Consider the following 13,104-nt stretch of genomic DNA (forward strand, 5'->3'; position numbering starts at 1 on the left):
AGATGAAATCCACTTTATAATGATAATAACAGATAAAACATTAATTTACATAAAATGCATTAAAAATCTAAAAAACAAGTTGCTATTTAAAAGGTAAAGTAAAAAGATATGTTTTTTGCTTACTTTTTGTGTTGGGTGCCGCTTTTTATGCATGTGTGAGAATCTTTGATAGGAAAGAGATGGTGAGAATGTTGATGTTCTTCTGTGGGTCTTTACTGGACAGGAGGAAGCAAAGATACCAGAGTGCTCCCAGGAACATCCATAGACATGTGCTGATGTCTGAGATAAAGGAGGCAACAGCTACTCTTCCTCTAGTAAGATACATACTTCAGCTACACCTTCATACAGTGGCAGTAAGAATGCAGTAATCAAAACCTACTCTATTTGACAGCACATGTAATTGAGCCATTGTTGATTTCGAAGGCATTTTTTTGTGTCGACGTCAAGTCACATCACATTTATTTATATAGCGCTTTTTACAATACTGATTGTTTCAAAGCAGCTTTACAGAGATAAAAGGACAATTATGCAACAGAGTTTGTCTCCAGAAGAAAATACACTCTAAAAAGTTTATGTATGATTTACTCCATTTTTTTGTTGAAACATTTTTACTCACAAATTTTTTTTTTTTTTTTTTAACAAACATTTTAGAAATAAAAATTAACATTTAAACATTCAGGTAGCCTAATTCAATAATCATCCGGTCTGTTATCCAATATCCACCGTATCAGCGCTGGTTCTCATGCCTGAGATTTGACTTGGGCTCTGCAGGTGAACATCGACTTGAATCCGCCATCCTGCATTTCACTCATAGACGAAAGATGCTGTGAGCGACTGACTTCATAACCTGTCAATCAGGGCCGGAGTGGGGCCACTTTTCAGCCCGGGAGATTCAGGCCCAAGACCGGCCCACTTTTTCCATGGCGGAATTCCAAATTACATTTTATTTTTTTCCAAATTGGATAAATGAAGCAACAGTTCAGCTCTTACTATTGTGTAGTTTGTATTAATACCATGGTTCAACAAATAATGTAAAGGTTAAATAATAATTCACAGAAGAAGTTAACAAAAAATATTCCACTATTCCAGAAGAATAGGTTGATAAATTAACAAAAGCAGAAAGAAAGAAAGAAAGAAAGAAAGAAAGAAAGAAAGAAAGAAAGAAAGAAAGAATTTGAAATGTATCCCACTCTTCCACAAAGAGGCATATTGAACTATTGTTTACAGTTCTGCTGCTCAGAAGCAACAACAAATAATTAAGAGGTAATTTTACTGCATACACAGATCAAGCATGAGTTTTATTATCAATATTAAATTGCATAATATTTGCAAAGTCTATGAATCGCCATGACATGTATTGAGTAATACAAAAAGGCTAATATTTGTATAAAATTGTATATTTTGCTTGTGAATAGGTTGACAACGATACAACGTTATTAGCCGAATAATTACGTTGCAGCGTAATTGCTTATCATTACTAGGCCTATCTCTCTTTACCTGCTTGCCACTTTTGTCCTCTTGAAAATAAATCTGTAAGCTTGACACATTTGGCAGCAGCATCCTCCAATGCCTTTCTTTTTTTTCAACCTGGCTTTTTCAGCCCCTCCTGGCCTCTTCCTCCCATCCATTCTCCCTGACGTGTACAGTTACGGTAGGGCCGGCCCAGCTATCGGTACCTGAGAAAATGTTTTGGAAAAGATGCGCTATGGACCCAACCAACTATATGGGAGGGGAGGGGAGAACTGCCTCACATGGAACAACCCATGCAGAGGCTGCGCGCTGCGGTGTCCGAATGCGGAACGCGTGTAGCCTAATATTGTAACTAACGTGACAAATGTAAAAAAAAATAAAAATTATCGACCGGCCAAAAAGTGAAGCGGCCCACCGGGAATTCGCCCGATTCTCCCGATTACCCACCCCGGGCCTGCTGTCAATAAACAAACAGTGCACAGTTCTGAGGATATTTTATCATCCAAATCAATTATATTCATTATTATTAGGAATAAAGTTGTGTGTTTTATACAAGGCGTTTCAATCACGCGAAAAGACAGGCGCGACTCCTGTTTAGGTGTCACATTACGCCTCTGTAATTACGCCTTTTGCATTAGAGTGTAGCATCACAGTCCAGCTTAAGCAAGTGCAGTGATGTTTCATTTTTGTTGTAAAAAAGTTTTTAATTAATTTATATATATAGCCGCTGTGGAGAAAACCGTGATGTCATCGTCCACCTCAGTTCAGTTCTCATACAGATGGTACTCAACCAGAATGCCTATTACCGCCGCGACAGGCACCGCGGCAAAACTACCGCGGTAAAAATAATCCAGTCGCATTTCAAAGTCATTCGCGAAATGACCGCCAGGTGGCGCAGAGGGACATTGTGTAAAACAGCAGCTATTGCCGTATTTTGAAATGTAAGCGGGGTTAATGTCAATTAACAGATGAAATAGGCTACTATAGAACATTGTTTAGGACAGAAAAATAGAATCATAATTTAAAAATAGAGACGAGAACAATATAGCCTTTATTTCATATTGTAGCCTAGACGTCGGTGGGCGACATAAGCCTATTGCCCGTTGGGAGCAGCGTGATAAAATAATAATAATAACAAAAATAACGAACAAAAATAAATTAGGTGCAAAGAAGCTGATTATTTGTTTACTACTTTATTGAGGAATGAGACGAATGATGAGCGCTTCTCTGGAACAGATTGAATAAACCGGGCATTTCTAAATGAGTAAATTCATGGCCGAGTGGTAGAACTTACGTATCGGTCATTTGAATGACGTGGGTTCGAATCCCGTACAATCAAAGATTATTGTACATTTTATATTAGCCTATTAATGCATGTCATAGCCTATTATTAATGCAGACAATCAAACAAACAAAAAAATTGTTTATACAGGATAGCCTTTTTTTTGGGTTCCTATAAAGAGTTTGTAAAACATGGTTTTAAGCAAGGTGCGATTTGCCAGGGGGGACGGGGATTTCCTTCTGGTCTAAACATCCCTGCTTCTGCTGAACTATTTTAATCCCCCCTCCCTCCACAGTAATCAATGCTATAAATTACTTCACCAATAGACCATTTAAAATATATAATGTAAAGATATGTAACAGGCACGTTTAAACGACAAACAATAAAATCAGAACCAGTTTCAGTTCATGGTTCCAGTGCCTTAATGCATGCACGGCTTTCAAAATGTCACAAAGCGTTTTGAGATTATTTTGAATGAAATATTGAAGTTTATAATTAAGTTTTTTGGCACACCACGCCGAGTGGCGCTATCCATTGTTCTAAAGTCGGGTTTTATTCTGGCATGTTGAATTAGTGTTCGACAGACGCGGCTGCGCGTTCATTTGGATTTATTTTTCTCATAACAGACATCTAAAATAACTTAGGGCCTTTAGGCTACTCCGTAGTTTTTTTAGTCATACAGATCAGAGTAGAGTAGCCTACATCGTTCAAAACTGTAAACTTTTATTCATATTCAAACTTTTATTCAAAAGTGTATCTGTCGTCTCTGTCTCCGGGAACTGCGCGTCACAAAAATGAACCGAAAGCCACTTTCCTCCGCTCAGTCACGATAAGAAATCGGCTATGTCTAAAGCCTTTAAATGTCTAAATATTTAATAAATGTTATCTGATTAGGTAATCCGTATGAAACCAAGAGGTGCAGAGGATCTACTCAAACTAGCTGTGAGCGCTTCCCAATGATGAACGGACAAGGGTGAAAATATCGCTATAATTAAATGTAGTCTAGGCTAAATCGCCTTGAATTAAATTGTAAAAATAGATCCGATAATTTATTTGTCGAAATGTTGCGATATTGTTTCATTTAAGTTCATAATTATTATATAAATGTTATTTAGTTTAGCAGCAGCAAGCACCGTGGTTCGAGATTTATATATATAAAAAAAAAAATAGCTAATTCACAAATCGCGCACCCTGGTTGTAAGGATCCAAAGATCCCCGTGGAATTTAACATTGAGTTGAACATTGTATTCATGACAACAAATGAACATGCGTTTGAACAAATGAACATGCGTTTGAACAAATGAACATGCGTTTGAACAAATGAACATGCGTTTGTATTTAGGTTTGCTTGGAAAAAGCTGGCCCAAACCAAGGTAGTGTTTTATTTCTTCAATTATTGAAATAATTAAATGTTTATTAATAAACTTTTATGACAGAAATATTAGCCTATTAGCCTACATGTAGCCTAAATAATTTAATTATTTAATTATCAACACTTTACTAGCCTAATGCTATGTCTAGAATGAAGTGTGAATTGCGACTTCTCTTTGTTTTAAGTCGGTCTCAGACTCAGATAGCCTGTGGGGGGTTGGGGGTTCAGGAGGTGTTAAATGTTCTGTCTTTCATATGGAGAGTGAGCCTGATGACCAGGCAAAGGCAAAATACTTTTAAAGATAAATCTCTCGATGTGTCCAAATGTAGGCTCTTAAATTATAAATATTGTAGTTTTATGTAGGCCTATTGTATTTAAAGAGGTCTCACACACACTTTCAGTTGAAGTGTTCAATCCATTTGTTTCAACTGGTTTTGTAGAATTTTAACACGTTTGAGTAGTGTGTTTGTCTGGCATTATCTAAACATGAACTATCGACGAAACGCGTTCTTGCCAACTAAACGAATGCAAGTGAGCAGCAGATACAGAGCTTTTTATTCGCGATCCACCTCGTTTTATTGTACGGTGAATTCAACCAGGCATTCTGTTTGAAGCAAGACTCAATCATTTGTTACAGTTTTTTTTTCGTGATTTGTATGGATGACACACAGCGACATCAGTATTATCTGTATAATGGGGTTTTACCCTGAAATCTCGTTTAATGTCGAGAGAGACCCGGCGCGCGCAGTGCAGGGAGACTAAATAAACTAAAATAAAAGAGATCCAGCGCGAGAGAAGCAAAGAAAATCTTAATTTATGTTGCTTTGAACAATTTTCGTTTTGTAGACTAGCCTACTGTTTTAATTGTTTATTTAGCTGCAATTTCTTTGGCAATACAGATTTAAAATGTCGCAAGAATAAGATTCTGTTTCTTACTTAGAAAATAAACTCTAACTCGATGCAACCCTGTTTTAAATAAATAAACTGCCAACGACACTTTATTTAAACCTTGAAATGTCCAGGATCTGTTTTTGAAAATTTCTTCCTTTGCTATGGCGGGTATCAATTGTCAGTCATCTCAATTTCGTGGATGATTCACAAAACAATAATTTAGCAGATTAAAGATAGCTTCGTCATTTTCATTTTCTGACACGATCGGCTGATAATCTTTCTTCATCAGTTTTGTCGTCTGTGCAGCGGCTCTACTGGAAAGTAGCAAATGTAGGCTATGTTGTAATGTGCCATTGATAATTAAACAAAACGCTTGACTTGAAATAAACAGTTACCTATCTAAGTATCAAGAATGGTAAAACATTTAACGCTGTCAGCCAAAGCTAATAAGATTCGATCTCGCATCGCTTGAAGCTCCGTGATGCTCGTGCTGTTGCGTTGTCCACTGCGCTATCGTCGGTCCGCTGATAAGACGTTGCTCTTGCAAAGCCTCATTGATGTAGCCTAATATTTTTCTATTGCAATGTTTTGTGTTGAATGTTTTCATTATTTATGAAATGTATTAGGCCTACATTTAATTTCAGTCTTGTGATTATATGAATTCATTTAACTACATGTTTAACTTGAATTGATCTGTTTTACCACATTTCAATCCTTCTCAATGAGCCGCGGCGCGGCGGCAGATTACGCAATAGAGAGAATAAACTGACACTTTTCAAAGTCTGCGATTGTAGTGCCTCAAAGGCAGCAAATACACCCCCGCAATTTTACCGCCGCGGGAACGGCGGCGGTAAAAGTCTCATTCTGGTTGAGTACCATCTGTATAATGGTGTCAATGCAGGCAGATCAATATTATTGTTGAATATTAAATTAAATGTTAAATTTAATGTGACTTCACAAAACTACTTGTGGAGAAAAAATGTGTTGGGTAATTATGTGAATTGTGCTTTAGTTCTACTATTCTACACAGATGGATCTGATTTTTTGAGGTGCACTAGTGTGGTTACAAATGATCATCTTATCAATAAATAACTAAATAAAGATGGCTATCTGAAAAATGTCTGAGCATACATGTCACTGTTTTGACTTGATAACATGATTTTTTTTTTTTAAAATAAATTATTTTAGTTCTATTAGGACAGATCAGACGCACAATTATTTGTTATATTTATTACATAATCCACCTGGGAGTCGTAAGACCCAAGCGGAGTATGAAAAGTCTGGTCTCCCAGATCATGATAAACTTTTATTCCCCTTATGACGCTAACCAGGAAATCTTGTGACCTTCCTCTACATCAATAATAATAATAACAATAAACTTTATTTTATAAAGTGCCTTTAAAAGCAACTTCTCAAAGCACTGTACACAAAATAAGCAATACAAAGCTCAAATAATGAAAGTAACATCAACAATCAAATGCTAATTAAAAAATTTTTCTCAAGTCTATCTTTAAAAATGTCATAGCTCTGAGCATCCCTAAGATCAAGAGGCAGAGAATTCCAAAGGACAGGAGCATATGAAGAAAAAGCCCTGTCACCCATAGATTGTAAGCGTGTATGAGGAACAACCAGCAAGTTGGATTGTGAAGATCGCAGTCTCCGAGTTGGGGTATAAAGGACATTAACAATTCAGATAATTAATAAGGCTAAGCCATGCAATGGCTTTATATGACAGCATCATAATTTTAAAAATAACTTGGAATCTGCCGAGGAGCCAGTGTAAGGACTCCATAACTGGAGTGATATGATTGTATACCCTGGACCCAGTTAATATCCTGGCGGCCGAGTTCTGTACACATTGGAGTTTGTTGAGTGTGGATTTAGAGACTCCAGCTAGAAGGGCGTTACAGTAATCTATCCTAGAGACGACAAAGGAATTCATCAGCTTTTCACTGAGAAATTTAGCATAGGACGTAATCTTGCTATATTTCTGAGGTGAAAAAAGGATGTATAAGCATAACTTCAGTTTTATTACTGTTCAGACACAATAAATTGTGACTCATCCATTCTTTTATCTCAGAAACACAGCCGGAGAGAAAATCAACATCAAGATGTTCACCAGATTTTGAGTGTATATACATTTGCGTATCATCAGCATAAAAGTGATAATAGAGGCCAAGCGATCGCAGCAAAAGACCAAGTGGTGACAGATAAATATTAAAGAGCAGAGGGCCCAGGACTGAGCCCTGGGGAACACCAGTGAGAACAGAGCTAATCTCAGACCTGAAACTGCCCATGGAAACGAACTGAGAACGGTCAGTGAAATAGGATTTAAACCACTTCAAAGCTGTCCCCGACACACCAAAATCTTATTCAAGGCAGATAAGTAATAGACTATGATCAACAGTATCAAAAGCTGCTCTTAAATCAAGAAGGATGAGAATGGAAATTACACCGGAGTCAGAAGCCATCAACAAATCATTGGTAACTTTAACCAAAGCCGTTTCAGTACTGTGGAATTTACAAAAAACCTGACTGAAGAGGTTCAAACAGGTTATTAATTGCAAGATGTTTACACAAATGAGAGGCAACAACACGCTCAAGTATTTTTGCCATAAACGGAAAATTAGAGTCGAGATAGGTTGAAATCCAATAATACAGGGGAGTTACAGCAGCAATCTTTAAAATCTAATGCTGCTGGAACATCCTCCATCTGCAATGAGTCATTTATAATACTGAGGACAGTAAGGCTCAAAACATTGAAGCGAGATTTAAATGAGCTTGTGGAAATAGGATCAAGCAAGCAAGTGATAGATTTCATGCTTGATACCTCCCTTTTGGAGAGCCTCAGAATCAAGATTGTAGGAAATTAGTGAGAGAAATACCAGTAAACTAGGGCTGAACGATTTTGGAAAATAATCTAATTGCGATTATTTTTACCAATATTGCGATTGCGATTTAATATGCGATTATTTTTTAAGCTCTTTATCTATTATATTATTCAACAAACACAAGCAATAAATCATTGTAAAATATGGGTGGGAATGAGCCGATCAACTTATTTATTTAATGAATCTTATTAATAAAACTTTAAATATTTATTTAATTACATATGTAATTATAAGTAGGCTACTTTTAAAAATAATTACACATTAAAAAACGAAATTAATACAGTTAACGTTACATGTTAATAATTTTAAATAGGCTATATAAACGAATAGCTTCAAAACATAAGTTATCAATAACAAAGAGGGGAAAAAACATTACAAGCAATAAACAAAGAGTGCTTTCAGTATTTAATAGTCTGAATGTTTTCCATTCAAGAGCTGTGATTAAGTGATTTTTCTTTCTCAGTTTAGATACGATAAGCTGCTTCACACTAATGCACAGATCTCTTTTGAAATATAAGATGTGGTTTGTCCTGTCCTTTTAATAACTTAAGACATAACTGACTGTTTACATTAATTTCGCGTCATAAACGCATTTTGAGATGCAAGTAGGCTAAACACGTAGACAGAGTCGCTCACAGCCGCATGTGAGAGCGCTCTTCACAAAGCGGGCGTGAGTATTTGAAATTGAAAGCAGCTTCTGTCGATGGTTTTCATGTTTTTATTTTTAATATATAAGCCAACTGCATTCCAAAAGACATATGATGCCTTTATAGAGCATTTGTAAGGAAAATACCGGCGGGCGGGACCGCGCACTACTAGAGTAACATCAAGCGCGCGTATTTCACAGCGAGTGCCATTCTAGTGCAATGAAGCCCGCGAATGTCCAATTCGCTTCAACTTTTCCGATCTGTATGAAAGACTATTTTTTCGGAAGGTTCGAGTGTGTGTGTGTGTGTGTGTGTGTGTGTGTGTGCGTGACAGAGGAATTAGAAGCAAGCAGAATACGGTTGTGTATAAAGCACACGCAGCGTCATCACGCAACGCTGTGTTTAAAACTAAGCTCAGTCTCGATTCTGAAATTATCTGAATCCATACAGAATCGTTGAAGAGAATCTATAACACAATCGCATAAATTAAACAAACTGTTCTTTCCTGTACCCTATGCCAGGCCCTACATGCAGCGTAACAAGTTGATGCTTCATCTGCAGTGCAGACTGCTTTACTATCGCGTGTCACGTGACCAGAGAGTAATCGCAGCTTTTGCGATTACAAAATCGCGTTTCATCATATCGCGATATTATCGCAAATACAATTAATCGTTCAGCCCTACAGTAAACCCAGATGAACAGCGAAGTGAGACGGTGGGACCAGATGGAACAGATATTTGTTTGCGAACACTATCAATTTTAGAGTTAAAAAAAGAGAAAAGAATCACATAGCTGTTGAGAAACAGGCAAGGTGGTGGCGGCAACTTTAAGCGGTCTATTTGTAGTTTAAAACAAATGTCTGGGGTTTTCTTGATTGTTTTCAATAGTCTCAATTAATGCTCTGTAGTCACCCAGAAGATCCTTCCAAGCTAAACAATAATCATTCAAGCCAGTAAGACACCATTTGCGCTCCATTTTTCGACAAGCAGCCTTCCTAGTGCACAGATTGTCATTATACCAAAGAGCAGTGCGGGCTGAAGTAACCTTACGTGACCAAAAGAGTCAAGATTGGTAACGAGCATTGTTTAACTGTGAAACTTTCTCCTCCAAAGATGTAGAATGCAGGTCACTTAAAGTGGATACAACAGAATTGGAAAAAACTGTTCGATAGACTTCCACTTCCGGAATGTTACAGTTCGGTTGATAGGCACACTTGAATGATGCAGCTCCAGTTTAAAGAAATAAGCTGAATGATCCGACAGTCCAATGTCAGCAGATGATAACTGTGATACAAATGAACCATTTGGTATCACATGATCCATGGTATGGCCTTTGTAATGAGTTGCGCCAGTTACCAACTGTGAGAAGTTAAGACAGTCAAGGAACATCAAAAATTCCTTAGCCATCACGGTCACTTTCCCGGATCAGTCCACATGTATGTTAAAGTCCCCCACAATAAGAATTCTGTGGAACTTCAAGCTCAACATAGACAGAAAATCAGCAAATTCTGATTTAAAAGCTTCACGTGACTTAATCTTAGGTGGTTTATAGACTGTTGCAATGATGGTATATGTAGGAGCAGAAATTCTCAAAACCTCAAAAATCTGGGAAACAGACACAGCGCTTATCTTGAATTGCAGATTGTAAACCACAATAATGCCTCCACCTCTGCCAGATAACCTCGGGAGATCTAAAATTCTAAAACCAGCAGGTGGGATCTGATCAAACAGAAGTCCATCATTTTCTCTATGCCAGGTTTCAGTTAAGAACAGGAAGTCCAACTTTTTGTCCAGAAAAAAATCTGATAAAAACAGTGGCTTGTTATTCACAGAGCGAGCATTAAATAATGCAGCATAAGCCAAGCTCTGAAGTGGAGTCAATAATGATTTGATCTCCACACGGGGTACCAGTATTAAATTACATTGATCAACACCAGTGTAAGACAGATTGTTAGTCTTACGTCGGCATGTAGAAATAAAAATGCTGGGAGAGGATGGAACTGTAAAGCTTCGCCTCGAACCCGGGTGAATAAATGGTTTAAGACGTAGCAGGCCAGCGTCACGGCAGAGTTTGTAAAAGTCTTTAGCTAAATGATAAGGGTTCTGTTTTAAATTCAAAAGTTGGCATGCAGTGTACCTAACCCCTCATTTACACTGCATACGTGTGCGCCGCATCACGGCTCCGACATGGTTTTATTCCGTCCTTCACGCGGTGACAATTCACACCAGGAGCATTTCAGAAGCGAAGCGACTGGATGTGCGAGACCACGTGATTTGCCTGTCCGACGTGTTTTTTATTGATTTTTGGGTTTCTACCTTAGTCAATGGTTTCTACCAAGGATATATTGGTGTGCAATACAATTGGGAGTCTGCAAAGGGTGTTTATTTTGAAATTGACAGGGTTTTTTAACTTTTATTTTGTATTTCCGGTGCGACTGGAAATACAAAAATAGACTAGGCGCCTATATTTAGCGAAGCGGAGAGCCGCTTCTGGGAAGCTTCTGAAGCGCGCCGCGTCGCGGCCTGTGTAAACACAAGCATTGACTAGAATGGGCGCGATCAGCTCCGGTAGCCGTGTCGCAGCCGTAATGCACCGCGTAAATGAGGGGTTAGGGCCATAGTCATTAAATCCGCATACACAGCTGGTCCTAGGTGTGGAATCCCCGTAGCACACCGTGTGCTTAATGTCGTAGAATCCACATACACAGCCAGACCAACACGTTGATTCCCCGTTGCTCGTTGCAGATTATTAAAACAACAGTCCAAAACAAATAAAATGGCACCACCACATTGCAATCATAGAGGCGCTGAAAGCAATATAAACAAAACAGTGAGAGGAGCGGCAGCCAAACACCCCAGCGTACCCCCGGAACACCGGAAATAGAGATGCCATGGGGAAAAATTACTACATGTGAAACAAAATAGGCCACAGGAAAGACTATAACATATAACATGCATGAAAAATGGCTTTTCTTCACTTGATTCACAGATAAACTACCATAGCATGAATAAACATATTTTTTCCACAGCAATATTACAGATGTGTTAAATGATCAGTTTAGTAATATATGTCTGCATTATGTAACGTGTCTTAATTAAAAATGTTCATTCATTTACGTCATTTTGTAGTACATATTGTATTTATCGGCTTTAGAAACATTCCAATAAACTGCTAATAGGGATTAGAAGTGAAAAGGAGAGACAATTACATTTTAAAGCATCCTTGTTATAAACCTGAAAACAAGAGATTCTTAGTGCATCTTATCTTAAGTCAAGTCATCTTCATTTATATAGCGCTTTTAACAATGTAGATTGTTTCAAAGCTGCTTTACAGAGATAAGCGTATAATTTAAGGTAACAGATTGTTTTGGCTTTATAGCGGTTCTTGAATAATGTTATTTTCCAGCTAAAGTTAGTTTTGATTGATTCACTTCCGTCGAAAGGATAATTTGTTATTAAATTAGGGGCCGCTAAGACGACACCGTTCTCTCTAAACAGACTTTAAACGCGAACCTGTGATAAACACTGATGGCGCTCACGTGCACATCAAGAATGAATTCTATAGTTATGTGCGTTTGAATATATGTGCGCATGTTTGTAATTCTCTACAAACCAAGCCGAAACAAACTACTTGTCCTGCCTATAAATTTGATACAGAATTTTATTTTATTTTATCACTACGGGGTAGATACGCAAATTTTCCACAATGCTTTATCTGTAGAGTGGTAAAGGGATCCTCCATAGGGAGAGAGGCTAGTTGGCACTTCAGCACTGCGTTGACATCGGGTCCAGGCGAAGGTCCTTCATCAGATCTGGATACGGCAGGCTGCGGGAAAACCTCGGGATAAACAAAGACACTAAAATTAGCGTAGATGCCATTCTTCTTATGATGTAACGAGTACATCAGGATTTAAGGGAACTGTTCCCAGTTCCGGCTGACCTAATCTTTGCAGCCTAACATTGAGTTATAGAAGTCTATAATGCATTATGTGTATGCTAGGCCGAAGAGATGTGTCTTTAATCTAGCTTTGAACTGACAGAGTGTGTCTGCTTCCCGGACAATGGTAGGAAGACTGTTCCTAAGTTTTGGTGCTAAATAGCAAAAGGAACTACCGCCAGCAGTCGATTTTGATATTCTAGGTATTAACTGGCCGGAATTTTGAGATCGCAGTAGACGTGAAGGACTATAATGCGTTAAGAGCTCGCTCAAGTTCTGCGGAGCTAAACCATTTAGTGCTTTGTAAATAATCAGCAATATTTTAAAATGTATAGGATGTTTTGCTGGCAGCCAATGCAGTGTTGACAGAACGGGGCTAATATGGTCATACTTCCTGGTTCTGGTAAGAGAGCATATGGCGTAATTTAGATATATTTTTAAGATGGAAAAATGCGGTTTTACAGATACTAGACATGTGACTTTCAAATGAAAGATTGGTATCAAAGAGCACACCCAGGTTCCTAACCGACGACGAAGACTTAACAGAGCAGCCATCAAGTGTTAGACAGTATTCTAGGTTATTACGTGTGGACATTTTTTGTCCAATAATTAGAA

At 38.0% G+C, this 13,104-nt stretch overlaps 1 protein-coding gene across 1 annotated transcript in view; it reads left to right on the forward strand.

The window, feature by feature from the left end:
* tcf25 (TCF25 ribosome quality control complex subunit) overlaps window positions 1–13,104 on the forward strand; it is a 132,587-nt gene that overhangs the window by 101,011 nt on the left and 18,472 nt on the right. The window contains exon 15 of the mRNA XM_079620022.1: window positions 224–314. Within this exon, the coding sequence (XP_079476148.1) occupies window positions 224–314 (91 nt within the window). The remainder of the gene's footprint in view (window positions 1–223; window positions 315–13,104) is intronic.

Source organism: Phoxinus phoxinus (genome assembly GCF_949152265.1).
Source record: "Phoxinus phoxinus genome assembly, chromosome: 8".
NCBI classification, from domain to species: domain Eukaryota; kingdom Metazoa; phylum Chordata; class Actinopteri; order Cypriniformes; family Leuciscidae; genus Phoxinus; species Phoxinus phoxinus.